The following is a 25292-nucleotide window of genomic DNA, read 5'->3' as shown; positions in this document are numbered from 1 at the left end:
CCTGGGGCATAGGCAAAATACTGTATTAGCCCCATTTTATACCTGGCAAACTAAGGCACTGGGGTATGTCTACACAGCAACTGGACACTTGTGGCTGGCCCGTGACAGTTGACTTGAGGCTCGAGCTGTGGGGCTGTTTCACTACTGTGTCCATGTCGCCTGGGCTCAGTTTGGAGCCAAGGCTCTCGGACCCTGTGAGGTGGGAAAGTCCCAGAGCTCGGGTTCCAGCCCAAGCCCGGAAGTCTACACTGCAATGAAAAAACCCCACAGCCCAAGCAACGTGAGCCTGAATCAGTAGGCCTGGGCCTGCTGCTGGTTTTTCTTTGCTGTGTTGACATACCCTTAGTCGGTTAAGTGACTTGCCCATGGTCCCCCAGAAAGCCTGTAGATAACCAAGGATTTGAATCCATGTATCCTAGTCCAGTATCTTAACAACTAGGCCATCCTTCTTACTGTTATGATAGGATAACATCTTGTATTTACTCGATGCTCCTCATCTAGCAGGCTCATGAAGGGCTGAACAAACTATGCGTCCAATCAGATTGCTATGTCTAATGCCAAAAACGCAGCCTGCCGTGGGGCCAAACTCAGTTACGCACGCAACATTACACAGCAATTTAGGGCAGGGAATGAGGAGGAATATTCTTCTTGGTTTAGCAAGTGGCTCCACAAATCTGAAATTTTTCTGGGTCAGTGATGCAAATAGGGAAATTCGAGTGATTGCAGCAAATGTTGTAGTGTGTATGTATATACAGTAAAATAGTCATATGAATAAATGTCACTTAATAAAATGCCTGCGGAAGTTTTTCAACACTTCTGTTGTACTGGGATGCTGTTAGCTTACTTGATGGAGGCTTCTGTCTCCATGTGAACAAATGAACAGCGATGGAGAGACGCCCTCTGTCGCTGACTGCAGTGAGGAAAGCACTCTGCTTCTGAATGCTGTTTTTTAACTAAGTTTCAATCGAGTGTGGAAATGGAGAAAGCAGATGTTTGTTTTTCCTGTGCTAGAGCTTCACTCTCCTTTTATGCCAACTCAGAGGTCTCCTTGCAACTAACAAAGGGAGTTTCTCTAGCTAGTGGAATGAAAACAAGCTGACACAATGAATGCAAACTCATTAGCTTGTTTGTATTGCTGTTCTTCCTGAGAAGCCTCCTTTATTTCCAATGTGGTTTTTTTGTTGTTGTTTTTTTGCATAAGAATAAGAATGAAGCTGTCTGGTTAGGAAAGCCAGTGTCTCACCTCCCCCACCCTGGGGGAAGAGAGCTAGAGGAGTACTTCATAAGAACCCTAGTCCATGTCAGCTATCCTCATCGTTATACAGTCCAAATGGCCAAAGAATGGGAGGGGAAACAGAGGGAATGTCTGCAAAAAGAAAAGGAGGACTTGTGGCACCTTAGAGACTAACAGATTTATTTGAGCATAAGCTTCGTGAGCTATAGCTCACTTCATCGGATGCAATGTCTTGCTCAAGGGCACAGAGCAGGTCCCGAGCAGAGCCGGGAATAAATCCCAAGTTTCCTTATGCACCATTGTGTACCCTGAGCTGCACTTCTCCCCAGCCCCACCAGTCCCAGACTCCATCTGCTTTGAAAGTATGCAAACTCAGTGCACGTGTAATAGAAGTACATGCAATCACACGTTTTAAATATATTTTGAAATATGCCTAAAACCACTGTTCCAAGTCCGGTGCTTTTGCCGGGGATGCCAGGTGGAAAGAGACTCTCTCTGTCACAGTTAATGTCTTAGTCTCACTGGGATGAATGTGTTTTACCATATTTAGCTTAAGACTTTAAGTCTTGCAAATACCACTACTATGCTAGTGTTTGGTTTCCAAGGAGTTAACCCATTGTTTGACAACTGAGATCTGGTGCAAAATTTCCCTGCTCTTAGAGTGGCGGTGTTGTCTAGTGGGTGGGACACGTAACTGGGGCTCCGGGTTATTTGGGTTCTGTATCTGGCTCTTCCACTGACCTGCAGTGTGATGTGAGGCAAGTCATTTCACCTCTTTGTGCCTCGGTTTCCCCCTCTATGTTTTGTCTGTTTAGCTTATAAGATCTTTGGGGCTTGGACTGTCTCTTACTATGTGTTTTGTACAGTGTCTAGCACTGTAGGCCCTGAACTTATCTGGGGCCTTTAGGTGCGACTGTAACATAAATAGTTTGTATAATCTCTAGAACAGTGAACTTGTTCTTTTCATGTTCCTGATATTTGCTAATTTGTTCATTATTCTAAATTGTACAAATAGCTTTAACTAAAAGAGTTTGGGCCTTTAGTTCTCTTTCAGCTCCTTAGATTACTCTGTTGTTCAGAATTTGGTAGTCAGCCTGTGATTGGCCACCCAAGTCACATAATATTGCTTCCTGTTCCCTGACTGGATTACTAAACCCTTATAAACAGGAACAGTGACAGAACAGGTTGAATCTCAAGGAGAAATGGTGCACTTTAGGGACAGAGGCTTGGGAGGTGAGCAGGCTGAGGAATTTTTAGTACATTCAAAACCTCTTCATTTTTATTTTGCAGAAGAGCATTTTCTTCAGCTATACAAGTGGACCCTAAAAATAGCTGGGTTCCTACCTGGCTGAGGTGGGGAGAGAGACGTCAGGTGCATTGGCTGTAGCACAGACTTCACTATCCATTTGCTCTTGTCCCATTCTGACGCCATAACTGAGCCCAATAAGGTGCCCAAGCAATGCAAATGTGCTCACTTCTGAACGTGTCATTTGCACATGAATATTTGTATGTAAAGAAATAAAAGCTCCACTCGAGCTATTTATGCAAATGGGGTTGGACTGTGAAAAGCAAACAAAAAGGTCGGGAATGCAGTGGGATTGACTCCCAGGTTGGCTTTCACTTAAGGGTTCATGACGGTAATTTACGTCTGTTTACCCACTTCCAACAGGCGGGTAGGCAACATTTAATTTTTGTGCACACACATCTATGCAGTGCTATGAAGGGCCACTCACATCTGTGCGCTCTATATAGGTCAGATGCGTGTTAGGTTCTTTATGAAGACAAAACTTGACAGCCTTTCCTCTGTGCAAGGAAGGAAAAAAAAATCACGGAATTAGCATGCTAACTCCATAAGGAATGTTTTTAAGGACAGAGCCCTAAAGCAGAAGCACCTGCAGGTGAACTGCAGTGGCATTGCTATGTGCTTCAGGTTGTGAAAATGAGCTTTATTGATGAAAGATTTATCTGAGCTGTGTACTAGGGTTTGATGCAATGTCATATCAGATTAGTCTTACAATGCAAAGTACGAAAGGGTTCTGGGTTGCTTCTAACAGATGCTTTTGCCTTTCTTTTCTCTTAATAAAAGGCCTTTATTTCAGTTGGTGGAGCTTGTGATTCTTTGTTGCTTTATACATGTAAATGTAAAGCCCGCTTTGTCCTACTGTTGTGTTCACTGACCCATTCCTGCACCTCTGGTTTGGTCTTACTGGTAGGGAAAGTGAGCACAAGGTGAAGTCAGAATGCCCCATTTGCCGTAATACTAGCTAAACTCAATTGAAAGACTCCTATTGCTTTGGTGGGTGTTGGATCAGGCCCTTGGTGTGTGGCTCCTGCAGAGAGCACCACCCCAAGGCAAGGTTGGTTGGGATGAAAGGTGAGGCAAGGAGATTAGTAGTGGCCTAGGGAGCTGTTTACTTCTGGGTCACCAGTTTGATCCAGCTCATGGGTGCATAACTGGTTGGAAAATCATTCCCAGAGAGTAGTGGGCATGTTGGAGTGGGGTCCTGCTGGGATCGGTTCTGGGTCCGGTTCTGTTCAATATCTTCATCAGTGATTTAGATAATGGCATAAAGAGTACACTTGTAAAATTTGAGGACGATACCAAGCTGGGAGGGGTTGCAAGTGCTTTGGAGGATAGGATTAAAACTCATAACGATCTGGACAAACTGGAGAAACGGTCTGAAATAGGATGAAATTCAATCAGGTCAAATGCAAAGTACTCCATTTAGGAAGGAACAATCAGTTGCACACATACAAAATGGGAAATGGCTGCCTAGGAAGGAGTACTGCGGAAAGGGATCTGGGGGTCATAGTAGATTACAAGCTAAATATGAGTCAACAGTGTAATGCTGTTGGAAAAAAAGCAAACATCATTCTGGGATGTATTAGCAGGAGTATTGTAAGCAAGACACGAGAAATAATTCCTCCGTTGTACTCCACCTAGGGAGGTGGTGGAATCTCCATCACTGGGGATTTTTAAAAGCAGGTTGGACAAACACCTGTCAGGAATGGTCTAGATAATACTTAGTCCTGCCCTGAGTGCAGGGGATTGGACTAGATGACCTCTCAAGGTCCCTTCTGGTTCTATAAAAAGAAAAGGAGTACTTGTGGCACCTTAGAGACTAACCAATTTATTTGAGCATGAGCTTTCGTGAGCTACAGCTATGTCATTAGTGATCCGTGTCAGTGTTGCTGATTCTCATAACCTTAGGGGGCCTTCTTCAAGTCTGAGCTCCTAATGTCGTGTTGATGTGAGAACCTTTCTTTTTTTCATTTAAAGAAATAAAAGTTTCTAGCTGCATAGTTGTGGAGAAAAGCTTGGGATTATGACCCGAGTGCAACCTAAAGGCTCAGAAACTAAACTAAAAAGAACGCAGTGTTTATTTTGTGTTAAAATCTCATGATTCTTAAGCAAATCTCGTGAGTTCCCAAGATTTTGGAACATTTTCGGTTGGCAGTGCTGCCTGAAGTCATGACCAGCTGTTGACCTGTTGTATGTGAGTGAACAGCTGGTATGGAAATACCTGGACCTATATATTCACTTACTTTGATGTATAAGCATATTAATAGGCACCACCCCATGCAGTGAGTACTTTTATTAAAATCGGCTGCCCTCCAAAACCATCCAAAAAAATCATTTGTAATGACAGCATGGCTGCAACATCTCCCTTTCCCCCACCTGTCCGTTCTGCAAACGCCTGGGAAGAAAGATGTGCCCAAAGGGTTAACACATCCATGCCCTGATTTTTGAAACTGGGGGCTGACAGGCTCCTACATCTATGTTTAGGCACTTATATAAGTGGCATGAGTTTCCTATGTTCTCAGCAGTCAGCAGCTGCCAATCACGTCAATAGGATAAAGTGACTTTGGTGAGATCTGGCAGATGGTCAGCACTCTTGAAAATCAAGCTGCGTGTGGGTTCAGGAGCTAAACACTTTCGACTACTGTGTTGGCCCTAGCTTCTGGCAGGCCAAGGCGGGGAAGTGAGTTCCAGGCTTCCATGGAGGGGCTTGGACAGCACAGTAATGGGCATAAAGAATGGAACACCCCTCTGGCAGCAACCTCTCCTCTATCTTCCTGTGTCGAGAGAACTCCAGCATGAGCCCCTCTGCTGGTCCCACTGTACTCGAAAGGTAATATGTAACTGCATGGCTAATTCTCAATAGACGGGTGTCCCCATTTGAGGAATCCTCATAATTGCTATCTTTTGACAGACTCAGCAGAGAGGCCAATGAACTGAATAAGCATGGAGACTAGCTTTCCCTCTGTTAGGCAGATGGTCCCTCGAGGTTCGGGTCAGGGCACATTGGCGGGGCACCGCCTGGCACTGCCACCTCCTACCCCTAAACCTCTACCAAAAAAGAAGAGGACATCAATACAATCTTAAGAATGCCCCCAAACCTTAACCCAAGCAGAATTTTGACCCCCAAAAGGGAAGGGTGTCAGCATCTCCATGAAGTTCAGTAGGGACCTGGCTGTTGCTATTGATTTTGACGTGGAGGGTGCTCAGATATTCTGGTGATGAACAGAAGTATAAAGCTCTAAGATTTAAGATAGAGTGACATGCAGGGTGATGTCTGGAAGGTTACCCTCCTGTTGTCCCTGATCTGTGCATATAAGCAGAAGACTTCAGACCTCAGGGCAGTCAGGCAGGAGTCTTTCCCCTGATTCCCATTACAAAGCAAACAGAGAAGCTAAGACATTTTTCAGTTTTATTCTGACTTGATGCTAAACAGAGGGCGTAAAATCCTTATTTTCTGGGAATAAAAATATATAAATTCTGCATTCTCTGCCCTGCATTTACATACCAGAACTGCAATGACTGTCTGGTTTGATCAAAACAAGGCAAGATGAATATTTTTGTAGCAATAAGCACCTTTTGAGAATGATTTGGATGAAGTTAGAACTTCAAGAGAATTCAGCCTGCTTGAGCCTTCCTGCTGCTCAGCGACGACTTTATTACTTTTATGTAAATTCAGAGTTAGATTGAAGATGATGGGATAATGCCAGGTTCCGCTGCTGCTAATAGCCTCAAAGTTTAGAGGAGAATAAGGATTTTGCATTGTCTTGTTTATTCATCAGGACTCCTAATCATGAATACTTCTGACTCATCCTTTAATCTGGTTTGGAAAGCAACTCAGATTATTACAAATATTTGGAATTAGTGTTCTGCTTTAAACCAAGGATCTGGGAATAAGGGAACACATAATTGCTGAGATCCTAGGGGCAGATTTTCAAAAGAAATCAGCACCCTCAGTGATCGTAGCTATAGAAAATCCAGCCATAAATGCTGCAATAATCACTGTTGTGGACTGAACATTTTTGAAAATTGAGAGTGCAGAGCTCTTGAAAATGTGGCTCTGTGCTAACAATACTGCAAATAACACAGTATTGTAATTGCACTGAAAGGACCAAGCTGAGCCAGGGCTCCATTGTTAGGAACTATACAAACATGGGTAGCAAGTAGCATAGGCTAGGGTAAGATACGCCTCCCCTAATCCAGGCTGTCACCACGGCCTGGCCCGAGGCTCCACCCTGACTCCCACTCTCCCCAGAAGCCAGCAGGGTCTCCGCTGTGGTTGGTGGCCTGGAGCTGGGGCTTGGCTGCTTTGGCTGGCTGGCTGGCAGCCAGGGGTGGCTCAGGCCAGGGGGTGGCTTGGGGCCAGCTGGCCGGCCGCAGCCCAGGGGTCAGGAAGGCCAGCTGGTGGCCGGGAATTGGGGCAGTTTGGCCGGGGCTCCTCTAGCTGCAACGGGGCTGGGGACGGGCTCAGGGCTCTGGAGGGTGAGGGGGGACAGAAGAAGGGGGTTGGAGAGGTGCCTCAGGTGGAAGGGGCAGGGCCGGGAGGCTAGCCTCCCCAAAGGAGGCGTTCATGTGCCTCCCATGTACACAAACACATCAGAGTACCTCCTGCAAACAGCATATAGTCTAAATAGACAAGACAGGAAAAGGGTTGGAGAAAATAAGTGTCATTTTACAGATGGGGAAGTGAGACACAGAGATAAGTGACTTGGACGAGGTCACACAGGAGGTCTGTGGCAGAGCCAGGAACCCAAGTTTCATGGGACCTAGTCTTGTGCTTTAACCATAAGAGTATCCTTTCTGTATAGTGAATCATGCTCCATGAACTACAAGGGAACACATTTCAGCTATAGTCTCCTCTTTTGTGTCTCCACTTTGGTGTGCTGCTAATTGTGTTAGGAAAACGGACATTTGCCACTTTTGAACCTGTAGAAACCTCCATTTCCTCGTGCTAGGCAGGTAGCTAGGTGCCCATCTGCCCTCTGTGTTTGTGTCAGCAACTGTTTGTGAGTGTGCAAAGGGGTTGTGTCTTTTTTGGTCCTTGTTCTGGTATTAGCGACTTACAAATATTTGCATACAGTCCACCCGTTGAACTGCTGTGCCCCGGATGCATTGTTAACAGCAGGGGTTGAACCTGGAACCTTTAGATCTCAAAGCTCGAGCTAATAGGTTCTAGCACTGTTAACCGAGGCTGTAGCAGGCTTATCAACAGCTACATGTGACCCAGCCGCCACTAGGGAGGACACGGTACTGTGTGAAGTGGGTGCGGGTCACAGTGTGTAACTTTTTGGTGCTCTGGAGCTTTGGTACACGTCAGTGGTGCAAGTGGATTTTAATCTGCAGCAGCGAAAGGAGCAGAACGTGGGGCCACCAGGTCTGTATTACCCCCCAGCGCTCTGCTCCGGCAGGCCTGTACAGACCCCAGACAGGAGACGCAGCAGCGTGGAGGGGTTGAGGTCAGGGCTGGAGGCAGTACAGCCCTGCTGGGGGAGCTGCGGACGGCCCTGCATTCTGCTCCTTTTGCCGCTGCGGTTCCCGGGAGAGCCCTGCTGTGGTTCTGAAAATTTGTCTTTTCAGTGTAGCAGACTGGCAATAAATGTCTTAATGATACGGCATATCTGGCCGTACCTGTTAGCTTGCACCACTGGTACACATCCTCAGGTCCCCTCGAAGTGCTTGGTGCCCCGGGGCATTGGCAGCTTTCCACCATTGTTCTTTTCTTTTCCCCTTCTCCTGGGGCTTTCAGGGGCTGCTTAGCCCGCCCCCCACAACTTAGCACATCTTAAGGCTGCTCTAAATTGCACCTGCTTATAACAGCCAGCAGGAGCCTATTAGGCTGGTGATCAAAACAATTCATCCAAAACAAAATTTCATCAACAAATGGAAAATAGTTTTCATGACATTTTTTGCCTGTTTTCTGACCAGTTCTACTTTTGAGTAAGGAGGGGCTATTTTTACAGAGTCTCTTCACAGTACAGAGTGGCACTCTAAAGGTTGGGAGTGAATTGGGGGACCCCATTCTCTGAAATTGTTCTCACACTTGAGAAGGCCATTGGCAGCTGGGTCTAGAACCTCAGCATGGTGAATGCAGTGAAGTGATGTTTGTGCAGTAGAAACACTAGCTCCCGTGTTGGTGGCCAGGGGCTCCACATTGCAATATCGGCTTATTGAAAGCAAAGGTTTCATAGGGACACTGCTGCTATCACGGGATCCAGGTAGGTTTGCACTTGTGATGGCTGACCTGTGTGCTGCTACTCTTAAGAGCCAGTGTGAGTATGTCTCCATGAGCTGGGAATCACTCTCAGCTCCAAGTGCAAGCGTAGCTTAGGTTAAAGACCTCGCACCACCTGTTGGAGGAGGTGCTGCCTAAATGGATCATGACAATATCAAATGAATCCTGTTTCTAACACTATTGCCACAACCACGTCCTAATTACATCAGGGCCAAGCCATTTCTCAAACAGCCTGTTCTCTCCCTTGCTGATTCTTTATAACTGCAGTGAAGTCACAGTCCTGTGTGTGTGCCATTGTTACAGTAATTTCCATGACAACCAGGCATGATTTCACAGGTAAAGTACTGTAGTAAGAGCCTAAGAAGTTTTAAGAACATGAAAAGGCCAGCAAGCTCAATACGCTCACTTTCCCTCCCTTTATTTGAATCCCATTTTCCTGCCTTTTCATCATATCCCTCAATCTCTTCCTTCTCCCGAAACAAATCTGCCTCTTGAACTCACCTGCACACTTTGCTTTGTTCATTGCCCACAATTTCTCTTCCCTGTTTATTACCTGCTGCATGAAATACAGTAGGTTTGCATAAATTCCACTTTTAATTCTTGTTGCTCTTGAACTTCAGATTTCCTTCTGCTTCTTGAGCCCAGCGGTAATTTAAATATTTGCATCCACTAACTATCTCAGTCCCTTGCATCATTTTGCAAACTTGTGGCAGAGCACATGGCCCTCATTTGGGGTCCGAATAACTGCAATACTTTATCCCCGTCTTCATCGCTTGGGTTCATGAGATGTGGGTCCCAATTCTCATGTCCAGCTACACCCTGCTTTATGCCAACTTTACACCTCCCTGATCCTGGGGCCAGCCAGTACCAGTTCAACCCCAGCACAAGATAGAGGAATCTCTACATTGGCCTGGCATTCAGCATCAATTAACTATAATCTGTAAAATTGGGTTGTGATTTGAATTATGTCCCCATATAGGAAATGAAGGAGGAGTAAGAACTCCCCTCACCTCCCCACCTTGCATCCTTACGCAGGCTCTGTATCCCTGATCCTAGAGCTTGGGTCCAGGGGTATAGGAGTCAGTGGGGCTATTTGCCTGCTTATTTCTTGCTCAGTAGGCAGAGGGTTGGACTGGGGAATGACTGGATCTTTGGATCTATCCCTCTATTTGGTAGCCGTAGCGGCTGAGGCAGTGCAGTGGAGGGTAGTAATTCATTGTGGTGTGCAGTGTGCAGACCCAGGTTAAAGTGACCATGTCCCAGAGTCCCTAGGGTGCCCCACCCTCACGCCCAGATGTGGTCATTCTAGCCCTAGGACCGTGGTGCTCTGTGGGAAAACTTTATTGCCCACCCTGCACATTACCAGGAAGCAGCTCACTTCGCAAAAAGCTTGAAGAATTTGCTGTCCATTGCAAATAGTCCCATCAGTTTGATCTATCTATCCAAGTTTTATACCAAACCCATTATCATGGTATCTGAAACTTCTGTACACTTCCCTCCTCCCAAAATCCATCATCAATTCCACCTTCTCCCCACCAGCCCTTCATTCCATAATGTTTTGCCACCTTCTTCCTATCCCAAGTGCAACCAGTTCTTGTCTGCCCCATTCCCCAGCATTGCCAACCCCAAGTGCTGAAAATGCATCAATAAGACAAAATCATGATATTGGCGTAAAATAATATCTTTTGGGTTCTTTTCCTTTGCCTTTTTGTGGCTGAACTTTTGGGGTGCTCCCGGGTCGTATTTTTCAAACTTTCCTCTGCAGTTGGGAGGACTAGAAATGTCCTTTTGTAAAAATGGAAGTTGAGGTTCTCACATAATCACTAGACTCCAGGAGCTGGAACTTTAGAAAACGCAACAAATATTATGAGATGTGAGAGCTGACGACACTCCAATAAGCGCACGTGTTTGGGGGAATGGTAGGACTCCTCCACGCTCCAGCTGCTGACATGGAGGCCAGCTGATTTCACCCTGGAGCCTTAGTGATGTGGTTTATGTTTTCAAAGTTAACTTTGCAAAGAAAAGGAGCTGAATTCTGCTCTCAACTACACCTGGGTCTCTCTGCAGTAGCTCCATCAACTTCACTGATCTTATCCCCGAATTACACTGATTCAGCCTTCTGCAGAATTTGATTCAAAGGCTAGAAACTTGCTTTTTAAAAAAAAAGAGAGAGAGGGAGAGATCTAAGATTTTTTTTCCTGTGGGCCAAAAGCCAGCTCTGTGGGATTCATGTCAATCCCTGCAACCTGCCTGCAGCTCATCAGTGACTAGAGGGCAACAAAAGGCCCTGTTTTAGCACACTTGCAATCTTATTCAGAGACTAGGCTTTCTGTCAGCGTGCTTTGCCCCAATCCTGTTTGGTGATAATTGGGTTTACTTAAGTTAAATGTGCTGCTTCTGCTGAACGGCATGTCTACTTCACCCTGTGGCTGCTAAATCAGGAGGGAGGTTACATATATGCAATGTGTGGGCATCTTAATTCTTATGCTGATGATGTGCACACGCTCGTTTGCTGTTATGCCAGCAGTAAAACAGGGAATGCCATAGATCCGGCTATGAGGCTGGAAAAGGCAATGTCAGCAAATGGATTTTAGTGGAGGCTAGTTCAAAGATTTCCAACCGTAGTTTGGTGGCTGTGGCGGGAAGTGCTTTGAGCTCTTGCTGTCCCTAGGAAAGGTACACCTTGCATGCTGAAGCATGAATAGTCTCTTTCAGTCCAGGGGGCAGATGCTGTGCTCATTATGGCCCTAATCGCCACGAATCTCAGGGGCAGTTGCATGTGCCGAATGAGCAGAGAACTGACTCCACCCACCATGTTACATTAATGTTCTGCTGTGCAAACAAAATCAAAGTCCCGAATGTTATGAGAAGTACTTTGCAGCAGCTGAGCGCCGCCAGTCTTTGAAAATGCTCACGCCTCTCATCCCCGATGCTAGGAAAGCACTACATGCTATTGAGTTCATGCATGTACAGACTAGTGAACTCCAGATCACATTAGTGATGTGCCCTGGGGCATAGGGCAAGTTGGTGGCAGAGCTAGGAGTGAAGGGCTAGCGTGCTAACGCTTACTCACTTATTCTGATCCCTAATGGCACTTGTGTGGATGTGAGAACTGAGTGACTGACTGCCAGGGAACCAGCCTGTTCACAAAGATAATGACGTTAACACTGTAGGCCTCGTCCAGGGCATATTGAAGTCAACGGGTGCCTTTCCACGGCCTTCAGTGAGCTTTGGGTTAGGCTGACAGCGTGGGATCGATATATCTGCTGATCAGCAGACAACCAGGGTGGAGTGTGACTTGAGCAACCTGGTTCAAGTTTCGCTATATAGCTACAGTGAGCTTGTGTGGCCTAGTGGATAGAGAAAATAATTGGAGGGCAGGACTCACTGTACGGCCTTTGGCGGGGCCCTTGGCCTCCTTATACCTCTGTTCATAATGCAGATGAAATGGTGACCTTAGTGAAAAACATTAGCTGAATCTGTGTCAAGGTCTCCTAGGTAAGAATTTCCTTCCCCACATCCTGTCTAATGGCACGCTCAATAGTTTTACATCCCCAATTTAGGAAAACAGTGCTGTTCTCCATTGCTAAGAATGGATTGTGGAGCATCCTTCATGGAAAGCCTGGATTGCATGCTTTCAGGCGTATAGTGTGTCTGAGAATGTAGCTGCCCGTCAAGCAGATGATAGGTGTTACGATAAACATCTTCCCCATAGGGAATTATGACAGTATGCTTATGTACAGGGAAATGTCTATAGATTACTCTACTTTCAGGAAGTGCTTGATAAAGAACAGTACGGGGAGGAAGGAGTAAAGCCAGACTGTTGGCCGTCTTTCTTTTTGAACACTGAATAATGCATGTGTACCCTCTTCTAGAAACCTCAGAGGACACATTCTTATTCTCTACTCGAGTGCTAATAAAAGGAATCATGTGGAATGTGAAACTCATAAGCTTTGCCCAAGATTTTCCAGCGTGACTAGCAATTTTGAAAACTTCCACTTTGAGTTGCCTCAAAGGGCTGAGCACCAGGCCCTGTGAAAATCAGGCTTCCTTTCAAATGTCTGTAGTTGGGCACCTAAAAATTAAGGCCCCCACAATCACCAGTCACTTCTGAAAATCTTGGCTAGTTCACTTTTCTGCTGTGTCACTTTGCAAATTGTTGGCAAAAGTTTTAAGCATGTTAGGGAGTCTGCCAGAGATCATGGAGGTTTTTCAAAGGGTGGATAATAAAATTCACTCTGTAATGCTGCATTGGTGAAACTTCATCAGTTTTTTAAGGCCAAGAGGGACCATTATGATCATCTAGTCTGACCTCCTTGTATAGCACAGGCTGGAAAATTTCACCAAACGATTTCTGCAACAAGCCCAATAACTTCCTAAAGGGGAGAAAATCATAAGCTGCAGAACTTAATTACATTTCACAAACCATTTGCCTTTGGTTCCTGGCTTGGCAAAGATTAAATCAAAGGCTCCTCACAAATGAGCTCGCTCGCCCTATTTATTTATTCATATGAAAGGTGATTTCCTGAAGGTGGACAAAGAACATTGTAATAATGACAACACAGGGGCTGATCCAAAGAACAGTAAAGTCAGGGGGAGTCTCTCTATTAACTGTGCCTGCACCATGGCCCTGCCCCCGGCTCTGCCCCCACTTGGCCTCCTCCCCCAAGGTCCTGCCAATGCTCCACGCCCTACTCCTGCTCAGTCCCCTCCCCCGAGACCCCTCACCCACTGCCTTGTGAGCAGCGGGTGGGGGGGTCCTTGGCGGAAGAAAGAGCGAGGGCGGGACCTCAGGGGGAAGAGACGGAGCGAGGGAGAAAAGACTAGCAGCCTGGGTGGGACCTCGGCAGGAAGAGGCAGAGTGGGGATGGGAAGACTAGCAGAGCGGGCAGGGCCACAGGGGAAGAGGACGAGTGGGACCTCAGGGCAGAGTGGGGGCGGAGCCATGGCCCAGGCGCCCTTTCGGTGGTCGCGCTCCAAAGGTGTCCGGAGGGAGGTTAGCCTTCCCTGGCCTCTTATACCCACCGCCCATACTTGGAGTTTGGATCAGGACCATGTTAGGTGAGATCTGTGACTCTGCTCCAGTCCCTTTGCCCAGCTCCCAAGGCACAGAGGAGCCAGTAAGATGGGATGACTGGCACCAAAACAAACAGGCTTTGAAATGTGTCTTGCTCCTCCTCTGTTGGACCCATTTGAATCCAGGTGCCTCTTCTCGCCATGCCATCTTGCCACAGTAAAGACAATTTTGCGTTATTGCCGCCTGCTTCCCAAGGAGCAGGATTCCTGGCATGTAAAATTCAAGAATTAAACCCACACACGTTTGCACAACCTCCTGTATTCCATCCAGCAGGCCAGCTTTGGTCACAGCCATGGCAGTTCTGTTCATCCTAATGCATAATGCAGGAAAGCCTGAGGTTTTGGGGCATACACAATTAATCGAGAAAGAGAGCTTGATTTTTAGATATTCACTAATATTTTCAGGAAGGAAAGAGGTTAGTGCGATTTCATTTCTCCTCGTTCGCCTTTGTTCGGTCGGTGGTGATTATTTTTAAATTACTCAAGATGTTGTGAGTTTAAGGGGTTTTCTTCTCTCCATCATTGTCAAAATGTCAATTCTAATGAGAGTCTCCACAAACATGCTATACCTAAGTGGTTTAAGCCTTTAGGCTAAACCGGCAGCTGATAACACTTCGGATGAGTCAGAAAGGCTCATGTGTCTTTCTTATTTTGTATTTTTCAGCTGGAATGTCTTCATCAAAATTAGATATTTAAGCTTAAATAAAACCATGCCTGAGATGCCTGCTTGTCGGCTAGCCGCAGAGCAGTTTGGAATTCAGTATCTGTCACTGCAGTCACATTAGGAAAAAGGAAGCATCTGTAAAATAGCAATAATTGAAAATTAATAGAAGATTAAATTAACACATAATTAGAAATCGCTAATACTCCCCATGAACAAAGACTGATCCCAACAGGAGCTTTATGAATTGAACAGTAAGTGTACAATGCCTAGTCTTGGCCCTGTCTTTACTCCAGCCTGCAGATCATTAAAGCAATTATAATTTCACAGAGGTTTGATCTGCAATTGATTTCTTTGTGATAATTCAATTTAGAAGCTTGCTTCCTCCAGGGTAGAAAATGACAGAAGATGAAGTGTATAAATCTTTAGTGCCGTCCATGGGTGTACTCGTAATGCTGGCAAGCAGCCAGCAAGGATTCAGTCCAAAGGATAGTCTTCCACTGACCTTATGGGTGGAGTGTCAGGCATTTTAGTACTTAATTAGAAAATGATCAATAGGGGCCAACTACCAGGCAGTGCTGGAATAGGGCACAGGCAGAGCACAGCTACTTATCAGCTGCTGCTTTGTTATACGCAGAGCAATGCTCAGAACATACATTTTTTAAAAGAATTCCAATAGCATAAAAAATATCAGGATACAAATGTCATCAAAGCCATCATTGGTATCTACCCTCCCTTAGAATTAAGCACAGGCCTGGTCAATGTTACCTCTAATTTTTGACAGGCCGTGTGCTCAAAAAATTTCTGTGCAAATTGTTGTGTGTGCGGTGTTTCGCCGTCTGTGCGGAGTTTAGGATCTGTGTGTGCATGCCCACGCGTACAGCTTAGAGGGAACAGTGGGCCTGGTATTACGGCTAAAAGGGGCTTATGCGGAGAAGGCATTCAGGGTGAGGATGTGGGTCAGATGTTCCACATCAGCAGATGATGCCCTAGGAGGTACCAGCCTGGTGGTGAGAACAGTCAGATGGGGGAAATCAGAGATGGTTGCACTGTGGAGAGTGCCTGGCTGGAAGGGCATTTTGAAGAGGTGACTCTTGTCATACCAGGCCAGTCCCCTCTTCATCCCTACACATGAGGCTGTTACCCCCAACCAGTGGTGAGCTGGAGCCAGTTCGCACTGGTTCGCTAGAATCAGTTGTTAAATTTAGAAGCCCTTTTAGAACCGGTTGTTCCGTGAAGGATAACCAGTTCTAAAAGGGCTTCTAAATTTAAATCGCCCAAAAGTGGCGGCTTAGGCGCCGACTCCACGGGTGCTCCAGCCCTGGAGCACCCTAGGGGAAAATTTGGTGGGTGCAGAGCACCCACCAGCAGCTCCCTGCCCCACCCCCGGCCCCAGCTCACCTCCGCCTCCTCCCCTGAACGCACCGCCCCGCTCTGCTTCTCCACCCCCCCACCGGCTTTCTGCGAATCAGCTGGTCGCGTGGGAAGCCGGGGCAGGCTGAGAAGCAAGCGGTGGCTTCCCACTCAGGCCCAGGGAGGCAGAGCGGAGGTGAGCTCAGGCGGGGGGGGGGGGCGTGAGGAGGGCTGCCCGCGCTGCAGCAAGTAACCTGGGGGGGGTGGGACGGTGCACAGGGGAACTGCTCCCCGTCCCAACTCACCTCCGCCACCCTCGGCCTGAGTGTGAAGCCGCCGCCTGCTTCTCAGCCCTCCCCGGCTTCCCGCCGAACAGCTGATTTGCGGGAAGCGGGCTGGCGGGGGGGCGAGGAGAAGCAGAGCGGGGTGGCACGTTCAGAGGAGGAGGCGGAGGTGGAGCAGAGGTGAGCTGGGACCGGGCGCGAGGTGGGGAGCTGCCGGTGAGTGCTCTGCACCCACCAAATTTTTCCCGTGGGTGCTCCAGCCCCAGAGCACCCAGGGAGTCGGCACCTAAGGTGCCACTTTTGATGTGATCAGTGGGGGGAGCGGCTGCTTCCCCCCAACTACACTCCCCTGCCCCTAGGAGCCAGAGGGACCTGCCAGATGCTTCCTGGGAGATGCCCCAGGTAAGCACCGCCGGGACTTCCCACCTAGCCCCCTGGCAGGTCCCTCTGGCTCTTAGGGGTGGGGTGGGCACCCACTGCAGTGGCCCACGAGACCCTCCTGACCAGTTCTGGGGGCAGTCAGGGGACAGGGGAGGGAGGTGGATGGGGCAGAGGTCCTGGGGGGGCATCAAGGAATGCAGAGGGTTTGATGGGACAGAGTCCCGGGGGCAGAGGTGGGCAATGACCCCCTCGTGGGGTGAGGAGGGAACCCATTGTTAAGATTTTGGCAGCGCATCACCACCCCCAACCGTGCCCAGTGCAGCTGGAATATTTCCTCTCTGAAAACCAGACAGCTAGAAACTCGGGCTAGAGAAAAGACCTGTGGAGTCATCCAAGCTACCCAGCAGCCATGATAGGATCCGAACTAGCTCTAGTCAACACCTGCCCTGTTCACAGCTGCCAAGTTCTGGGGTGCTCCCTGCGGGGGATTTCTGCTTGATATGAGTGACCGAGTGATGTGAGGGAGTTGTTCCAAGTTCAGTGTGTCCCCCTCCACATCTAGTGTTACCCTCCCCCCCTTTCTCTGGCCCCATCCGTTTTCTCTAGCATTATCACTTTGCACATCTCTGTACGTACCCATATTTCCCCCCGCCCTCTTTCCTTCCTCTTTTCAGTCTTTTTTCCCCCCTACATTCCCTACCCGTCCCCCCAAGTCCATTCCCCTCCTGGTCCTTCTGCATCCCCACCAGGTCCCTCTGCCACCACTCACTTCTGAGCTAGGTCCCTTTTCTCCTATTCTCACGCGCACACGTTCTCCTCGACATGTGGGCGGGCAAGCATACCCTGCTGCTGCTGCGGTCACAGGGCAAGGCCAGGAGACGAGAGATGGGAACGCCGCTGGCCGCCTCTCTGGTTCTCACTCTGCTATACAATGCATGTTGAGCAATGGAACCATGTGCTTCCATTGTGTTGGAGGTCTACTGGTGCCCCAACTGAATTTCAGCCAGAGGCTTTGCAGCCAAAGCCAATTCAGCATAGCTCCAGGGGGCGCTGCAGAGAGCGGCTCCCACCCTCCTGCCTGCCATGCAGCCGGTATGTTGGGGCTCAACTACTGCAATGGACTCACTCAGCATCTTCAGCCAGCAGACCAGGAGCTCCGCTGACTGGCTGAATCTGCTCCTGTGTCTGGCCACAAGCTGGCAGAGCACAAGTTTAATGCAAAACAGCCTCATCCCCGTGTATACGTGGAAGCGCAAAATTGCATGCAGGAAATTAAATGCTAGCTGGATTATTAACGCCAACCTGAGCGAGATTTCTATGCTTATCTCAACTCTATCCTGGGGCTTTTACATTCCTGGATCAACATGTGCATTTCAGACACAAAAATGTACCTGGATGGGAACATGGAGAAAATAGGCAGAGGGCTGATGGAGCCTTGGTATTGTATGGATTAAGTTTTCACATTACATTCCTTAAGTGCATCTCCCCTCTGCTATTCTAGAGCATCAGCCTCTTAGCCAGGAACTGAGAGTGGCTGTAGCATGCTTCTTCCCACATGCGTGGGGTTATCTAATCCTGCATCTCCTCACCGCAAAGGTAAAAGCTACCGTGCCTGTGAGAGAGAGCCACAATTTACAGTTAATCCCGGCACAAATGGCAGAGGAAGCAACCCAGCATTGCTGTAGCTGAAGAGCACTCAGCAGTTGCTACTGCACTCCCCTGGCAATACTTCAGCTGATGGGCAGTGAAATATAACCCAGCAGATTCCTGCATGCCACAAACCAGACAAGCTGTAGATCCCAGGATGCCAGGAGTTTAATGCCTCGTCTCAATACTCAGGGCCGAGTAGCCGGCTGTTTACTGCCCAATGATAATAGGTTGCTGGAGGCTTATTGGTACCCAGTCCACTAAGTGCTAATAAAACAATGGGGGTGAGTGTGGAGAAGGATATAGCTCCACAGAATAAAACCCACAACGATGCAGTGAGTCCAACTCAGCACAGGAAATTGGGAGCAAGTGGGGAGTGGGAGGCGCGGGAAGAATAGTTTGCTAAGCAACTGCTGTGCTGCATGACTCCCCTCCCAATTAAACTGCATTAGCAGCATGTGGGAAATAACGTATCTAGTTGAAACCAGCATGTATGGACAGAAATATCCCCTTGTTAACTTGCTTTCTTCCTGTTGGCCTCCCATACTGCTTAATTTCTATTGTGCACAAAGAATCTTCTTTTCTTCTGCGTTCTAAGAACACGTTTGTTTGAATCCTGGTGGAGCAACATCGCAGTTTGCCTTTTCTGCTTCTCCATATCCAATTGTGTTTGTTAATATTTTACCTTCAGTTGTCGCAACGCTTCTGGCCTTTTAAAAATGTAATGGAACCTGTTCCAAACAGGGGAAAGGATGTAAATGACACTTTTAGCTTCAATTGCTTTCATTAAGCTTGACAGCTGGAATCAGTGTGTCAGGATACACTAAAAAATTAAAATCCACTATTTCAAGGCTGGGGGGGTACAGTTAGGGCTAGGTTGTGCAATAAACACACTCATGTTGATGAGCATTTACACACCTGCATATTCCTACTGACTGCTTGAGAGAGTAGGTGCTCACTCACCGAAGCAAGGGTTGCAAAACTAGCTGTTAATAATTTTATTCTTAGCATTTTCTGCAGGTCTTCTGTTTGTTTTTCTATGATGGTAGTGCTTAGCGGCTGTAATCAAGATCTGGGCCCTAATTGTGCTAGGCGTCGTACATACACATAAAAGATAGTAAATTCTTTTAGGGCGGGGACTGGACTATCTAAATAGACAAAGGGATCCCCTTGTTTAAGATGGAAGAACTTTTAGGTGCCTTGTGCGGGTGCAGCGCAACGCATCGCTGGGAGAGAGCTCTCCCAGCGCTCTAAAAACCCACCTCCATGAGGGGCGTAGCTACCAGCGCTCAGGAGGGGGTGTTTTTTCACACCCCTGAGTGAGAAAGTTGCAGCTCTGAAAATTACCAGTGTAGACAAGCCCTGAGGCACAGAGGGATTGTGACTTTCCCAGGGTCACACAGGAAGTCTCCTGAGTCCCAATCCGATGCCTTAAGACCATCTTTAGTCTACTTGTTTTAAGTACAAAAAAGGGCACTATGCTGATTTGCATTTTATAGACTCCTCATGATAATACTTTGCATAGCTGTTTGTTTGGGGACCTCAAAGTACTGTGGCAAGATGGCCAATTTTATTCGGGGGGGGGGTCCTGCGCTTTTCTTGGCAGGGAGCTAAGATGCCACCCTTTGCCCCTGCTCTTGGGTGCCAAGGGCCCCTCTACTAGCCCAGGAAGGTGGTAGAGGAGGGAAGCGGGGGAGGGGTCCGGGTTTGCTCCTCGCTCTGAGACCCAGCCCCTCTCAACCCCTGTGGGTTTCTTACCCTCATCCCCCTTAGGTGGGGTTACCCTTGGTCCTTAGGTGCTGGGGGGAAGGGAGTCTCCCTGTCCTGCTGGGCAGCATCTCCCTTACTCCAATTCTCAGATCTTCCAAATCTCTCCACACACCTCCAAGCTCCAGTCCTTCCTCCTCCCCTGTCTGCCTGACACAGGGGGTTTTATTAGGTTCCTAACAGGGCCTTAACTGACTGCAGGTGCACCAATTAACCTGCAGCCACCTTCCCTAGTCTACAGGGAACCACACCTTAATTAGCCTTCAGCTTCTATATTTCCCCTCTAGCACTCTCCCACTTCTCCCTGGCCCTGCTGTATCATATATTCCCCCCACCCCTGCTCAACACCACGGGGTTGGGCTACTTGGGACTGAAAGACAGTGTTGTCATGACAGGCTGTCCGCATTGTCGTGTTGGCTTCCGGCTCTGTGTTGTAGCCGGAAGTGGAAAGGTTGCAGGGATAGAAACCATCTAGTCACTTGTGCATTCCTCTCCTTGTTTGTGTGCATCCATTGGAGTGGGGCATGGTCTATCACAAGGGTGAACCGCCGCCCAAGCAGGTAGTACTGTAGAATCTCCATGGCCCATTTAACCACTAAGCATTCTTTTTCTACTACGGCGTATCATTGCTCCCTGGGCAGGAGCTTTTGGCTAAGGTAAAGGATTGGATGCTCCTCATCCCCCATCATCTGTGAAAGGATGGCCCCAAGTCCTACCTCCAAGGCGTCTGTTTGTAAGATTAATTCCTTTTTAAAATCTGGGGCTATGAGCACTGGATGTCTGCAAAGGGCCGTCCTTAGGTCTGTGAAAGCTTCTTCTGCCGCTTTGGTCCACTTAACTATCTCCAGGCCCTGAGCTCTTATCAGGTCCATCAGAGGTGCTGCCCTTGTGGTGAAGTGAGGGATGAACCAGTGAAAGTACCCCACTATCCCTAAAAATGCTCTGACTTGCTTCTTGCGGATTGGATGGCGCCATTCCTGTATTGCCTTCACTTTGTTCCATTGCGGCTTCACCAGGCCCCTTCTGACTACATACCCGAGGTATCTGGCCTTGACTAACCCTATTGCACATTTGGACGGATTAGCGGTGAGGCCAGCCTGTCTAAGAGCATCTAGTACCGCTTCCACTTTCCGCAGTTGCGTCTCCCAGTCAGAGCTATGGATTACCACGTCATCTAAATAGGTGGCAGCATACTTGGTATGGGGTAGAAGTAATCTGTCCATCAACCGCTGGAAAGTCGCAAGGGCCCCATGGAGCCCAAAAGGGAGGACGGTATATTGGAAAAGGCCATCGGGTGTAGAGAAAGCGTTTTTTTCCTTGGCTTCCTCAGCCAAGGGGATCTGCCAGTAGCCTTTTGTCAAGTCCAAGGTGGTTAAGTATCCGGCCTTACCTAACTGATCCAACAGCTCATCAATATGTGGTATTGGGTAGGCATCGAATTGGGTTACCTCATTTAACTTCCGGAAGTCATTACAAAACCTCAGGCTGCCATCAGACTTGGGGACCAAGACAATAGGGCTGGACCACTGGCTGTGTGATTCCTCAATCACCCCAAGTTCCAGCATCATCTTTGCTTCTGCCCTAATTTCTTCTCTTTTTGCGTCTGGTATGTGATAGGGTTTTATTGTCACCCTTACTCCAGGACAGGTGATGATGTGGTGCTGGATCAGCATCATAAGGCCTGGTTGTGTGGAGAACACGTCTTGGTTCCTCTGGATCATTTCGACAACCTCTGTTCATTGTTCTGGGGCTAATTCGGGGGATATCTTTACCTGCCCTTGTGGGCCATCTGCCTGGGATGGAACCGGCAGGACAGCCAGGCATGTCTCCCGATCATGCCAGGGTTTCAGTAAGTTGACGTGGTGTATCTGCTCTGGCCTTCAGCAGTCTGGCTGCTTCACCTTATAATTCACCTCCCCAACGGCTTCCACAATCTCATAGAGTCCATGCCAACTGTCCAGAAGCTTACTTTCTGTTGTTAGTACCAGCACCGGTCTCCTGGTTGAAATTTCCGTGTTTTTGCCCGACAATTGTAGTAGGTTCATTGGGACTCTTATGCTTTTTCCAAATGCTCTCATACTATGGGGGTCACTCGGGCTATTCGTTCTCTCATCTTGGCTACATGTCTAATGATGTTCTTCCCCAGGTTGGGTCGTTCCTCCCATTCTTCCTTCGCAATGTCTAATATAACACCTGGGTGGCATCCATACAGTAACTCGAAGGGGGAGAATCCAGTAGATGCTTGGGGAACTTCTCGTATTGCAAACATCAGGTATGGGAGGAGGATATCCCAGTCTTTTCCATCTGGGGCCACCACCTTTCGGATCATGCTCTTGAGAGTTCGGTTAAATCGCTCAACCAGACCATCTGTTTGGGGATGGTAGACTGAGGTTCGCAAGGCTTGGATGTGGTATATAAGTTTTTCATTACTCTTGACATGAAGGGAGTCCCTTGGTCTGTCAGGATGTCCTTAGGGACGCCTACCCTAGCAAAAATCTGCACCAGTTCTTTTGCAATTGCTTTGGATGTGGGATTTCTTAAAGGAATGGTTTTGGGGTACAGTGTAGCGTAGTCCAGAGTGACGAGTATGCTTCGGTGGCCCTGGGCCATTCTTTCTAGAGGGCCCACTAGATCCATTGCTATCCTTTCAAAAGGTACTTTAGTTATAGGCAAGGGTACCAACAGGACCCTTAACTGAGGTTGGGGGCTATGCAGCTGGCACTCTGGGCAGGAGGTGCAATAGCACTGGACTTCTGCCCATACCCCCGGCCAGTAGAACCTCCTTAGGACTCTATCCAGGGTCTTGTCTGCTCCTAAACGTCCCCCAAACAGATGGCTGTGAGCTAACTCTAATACGGCCTTGTGTGCTTCCGTGGCACCACGAGCTGTTCTACTACGTCCCCCCCGTATTGGCACTACCCGGTACAACAGATCCTGCTTGATTATATAGTCGGGCCCTGGGCCTTTGGTTTTCCCTTCTACTTGCACACCATTTACCTCTACTATCTCCTCCCTCACGTTCGCATACAGTGGGTCATTGGCTTGGTCCTGCTCAAAACAGTTGCGTGAGGGACCAATCTGGCCTAATTCTATTGGAATGGGCTATCCTCCTTCTCTTGGGGTGCTTCCGCTCGTGCTGGGGGCCATTTCCGGGTCTCCCCGGGACCTCCTCCCAACCAGGGCAGCTCTTTGGTTTGCTGCCAAAATCCTGGTTCCTAGTCTTTTGTCTGCCCTCCTTTCCCATCTGGATTTCCGAGACTTCCCGGGGGGTGAAAATAACTCTGGGGAAAACCCAGCAAAAATTGTGGTAGGGTCATCCATGGGCACCTCCGACTCTGCTCGGGTTTTACTTCCCTCCCCTAACTCAATGGGAGGGAGTAAGCTCTCGAACCCAGGAAAGTCCCTGCCAATTACAACCGGATAGGGGAGCTTGGGGACCACCCCTGCAGTCATCTTGGTAGTGTTTCCCTGGATCTCGATCTCTGGTCTACAGGGAACCATGCCTTAATTAGCCTTGAGATTATAGATTTCCCCTCTAGCACTCTCCCACTGCTCTCTGGCTCTCCTATATCACAGTACTTTTTAGATATTAATTAAGCCTCAAAACCCTACTGAGGCAGGTGGTATTCCCATGTGACAGATGGGGAAACGGAGGCATGGCAGTGACATGCCTTGCCCTGAGCCAGGCATAGAACTCACTCTTCTAGCTGTCTAGGCTTCTTGAACCTTAGTACTCACTTGACTTATTTTTGTGTCTGACGGGTTGTAATCCATGTTAGTACAATAAAACCTGCCTTAGAGACCACCTGTCATAAGTGACTACTTGCAGAGGCCACAGAACACGACTCTTCTGTGGTGTGCAAACCTTTGAAGAGAAATCACCTCTTACAAGGGACCACTTTTGCTAACTCCATGAGCGGTCGCTCTCGGCCTGTTTTACTGTATCTATATTCCAAAGCAAAGTCTAGACAAGAGCTGTTTCAGGGAATTAAGAATTCCCTAGGTGTGCCGAGCACCAGACTAGTACTTGTTGGGAGACCAGTGCAAGTCAGAAATATACGTTACTCATAGTGCATAGCCTGTGGTTACTGTGTCGTCTTCCTCTTTAATCCAAGAGTTTGTGGAAACAAGCAAAAACTAAATCAGGTGACAGTCATTGCGGCCTAAGAAGGAGGTTAGGCATACTGAAGAGAAGCAGGCTATGTTTTGGCGAGGATGAGGCACAGGTAACAGTGGGTACGTCTGCATTGCAATCAGATCTGTGACTGTAGCATGTGTAGAGATACCCGAGTTAGCTTTACTCTAGTTAGCACAAGTACCAACAGCAGGGAAGCTTTGGCAGTATGGACTCGTACAGCCTGCATTGCTGCAGCTTCGCTACCATTGAATCTAGCTCGCTCAAGAACTGAACCTAGCTCAGGTATGCCTATGTGTGCTGCCTTGCAACCTCCAGCTGCAGTGTAGTCTGACCCAGAGATGAGGAGGGCTGGTTGTCTGGCATGGGGAGGGGGGGCTGGGGAGGGTGAATTCTCCACTGCATAGAGTAAAATGCAAACATACAGGGATATTTTGAGCAAAACATCCTTACTTTTACAGTAAAGGAAATATTTAAATATGCTGTTTAGAATAGTTTTAAATAATGTTAACCCCCCCCCCGCCCCCTCTATTTCATTACACTAGCCATGCTTCCTGGCAGACTCATGCTGAGTAGTGGATTGGCTGGGGGGCCAGAAGTCATGTTTTATTAACACCCTTCCATCCTCACCCAAAAACCAGGTGTTTTATGATAGACGTCACAGACAAACATAGAATCATAGGACTGGATGGGACATCTAGAGGTCATCTAGTCCATTCCCCTTCACTCATGGCAGGACTAAGTATTATCTAGACCATCCCTGACAGGTGTTTTGTCTAACCTGCTCTTTAAAATCTCCAGTGATGGACATTCCACAACCTCCCTAGGCAATTTATTCCAATGCTTAATCACCCTGACAGAAAGTTTTTCCTAAAGTCCAACCTAAACCTCCCTTGCTGCAATTTAAGCCCATTGCTTCTTGTCCTATCCTCAGAGGTTAAGAAGAACAAGTTTTCTCCCTCCTGCTGGTAACAACCTTTTATGTACTTGAAAACTGTTTTCATGTCCCCTCTCAGTCTTCTCTTTTCCAGACTAAACAACCCCAATATTTTCAATCTTGTCTCATAGTGACAAGTCAGCCTAGACAGGGTTAATGAAAGATAACATGGGCACCATTCTCAGTTATGCTGGAGTTAACTCCACTTCAGACATTAGTTTTATGTTTGTGGAAAGCCAATGTCAGAGCCGAATCAGCATCCATTTTATTAAGAGACCCCTGAAA

At 47.9% G+C, this 25292-nt stretch overlaps 2 protein-coding genes across 6 annotated transcripts in view; one reads left to right on the top strand and one right to left on the bottom strand.

Moving 5' to 3' along the window:
* The window catches only part of LOC311529426 (uncharacterized protein), a gene marked incomplete at its 5' end in the record, with an annotated part of 245124 nt that extends 223468 nt beyond the window's left edge, over window positions 1-21656 (bottom strand). Inside the window, one exon of the mRNA XM_084645401.1 lies at window positions 21326-21656. Within this exon, the coding sequence (XP_084501527.1) occupies window positions 21326-21656 (331 nt within the window). The remainder of the gene's footprint in view (window positions 1-21325) is intronic.
* RALY (RALY heterogeneous nuclear ribonucleoprotein) overlaps window positions 1-25292 on the top strand; it is a 277011-nt gene that overhangs the window by 10948 nt on the left and 240771 nt on the right. The gene's annotated exons all lie outside the window — the stretch shown is intronic.

This window comes from Lepidochelys olivacea (genome assembly GCF_965140295.1).
Source record: "Lepidochelys olivacea isolate rLepOli2 genome assembly, chromosome: 13".
Taxonomy (NCBI): domain Eukaryota; kingdom Metazoa; phylum Chordata; order Testudines; family Cheloniidae; genus Lepidochelys; species Lepidochelys olivacea.
This window is presented reverse-complemented; position numbering and strand designations above follow the sequence as displayed.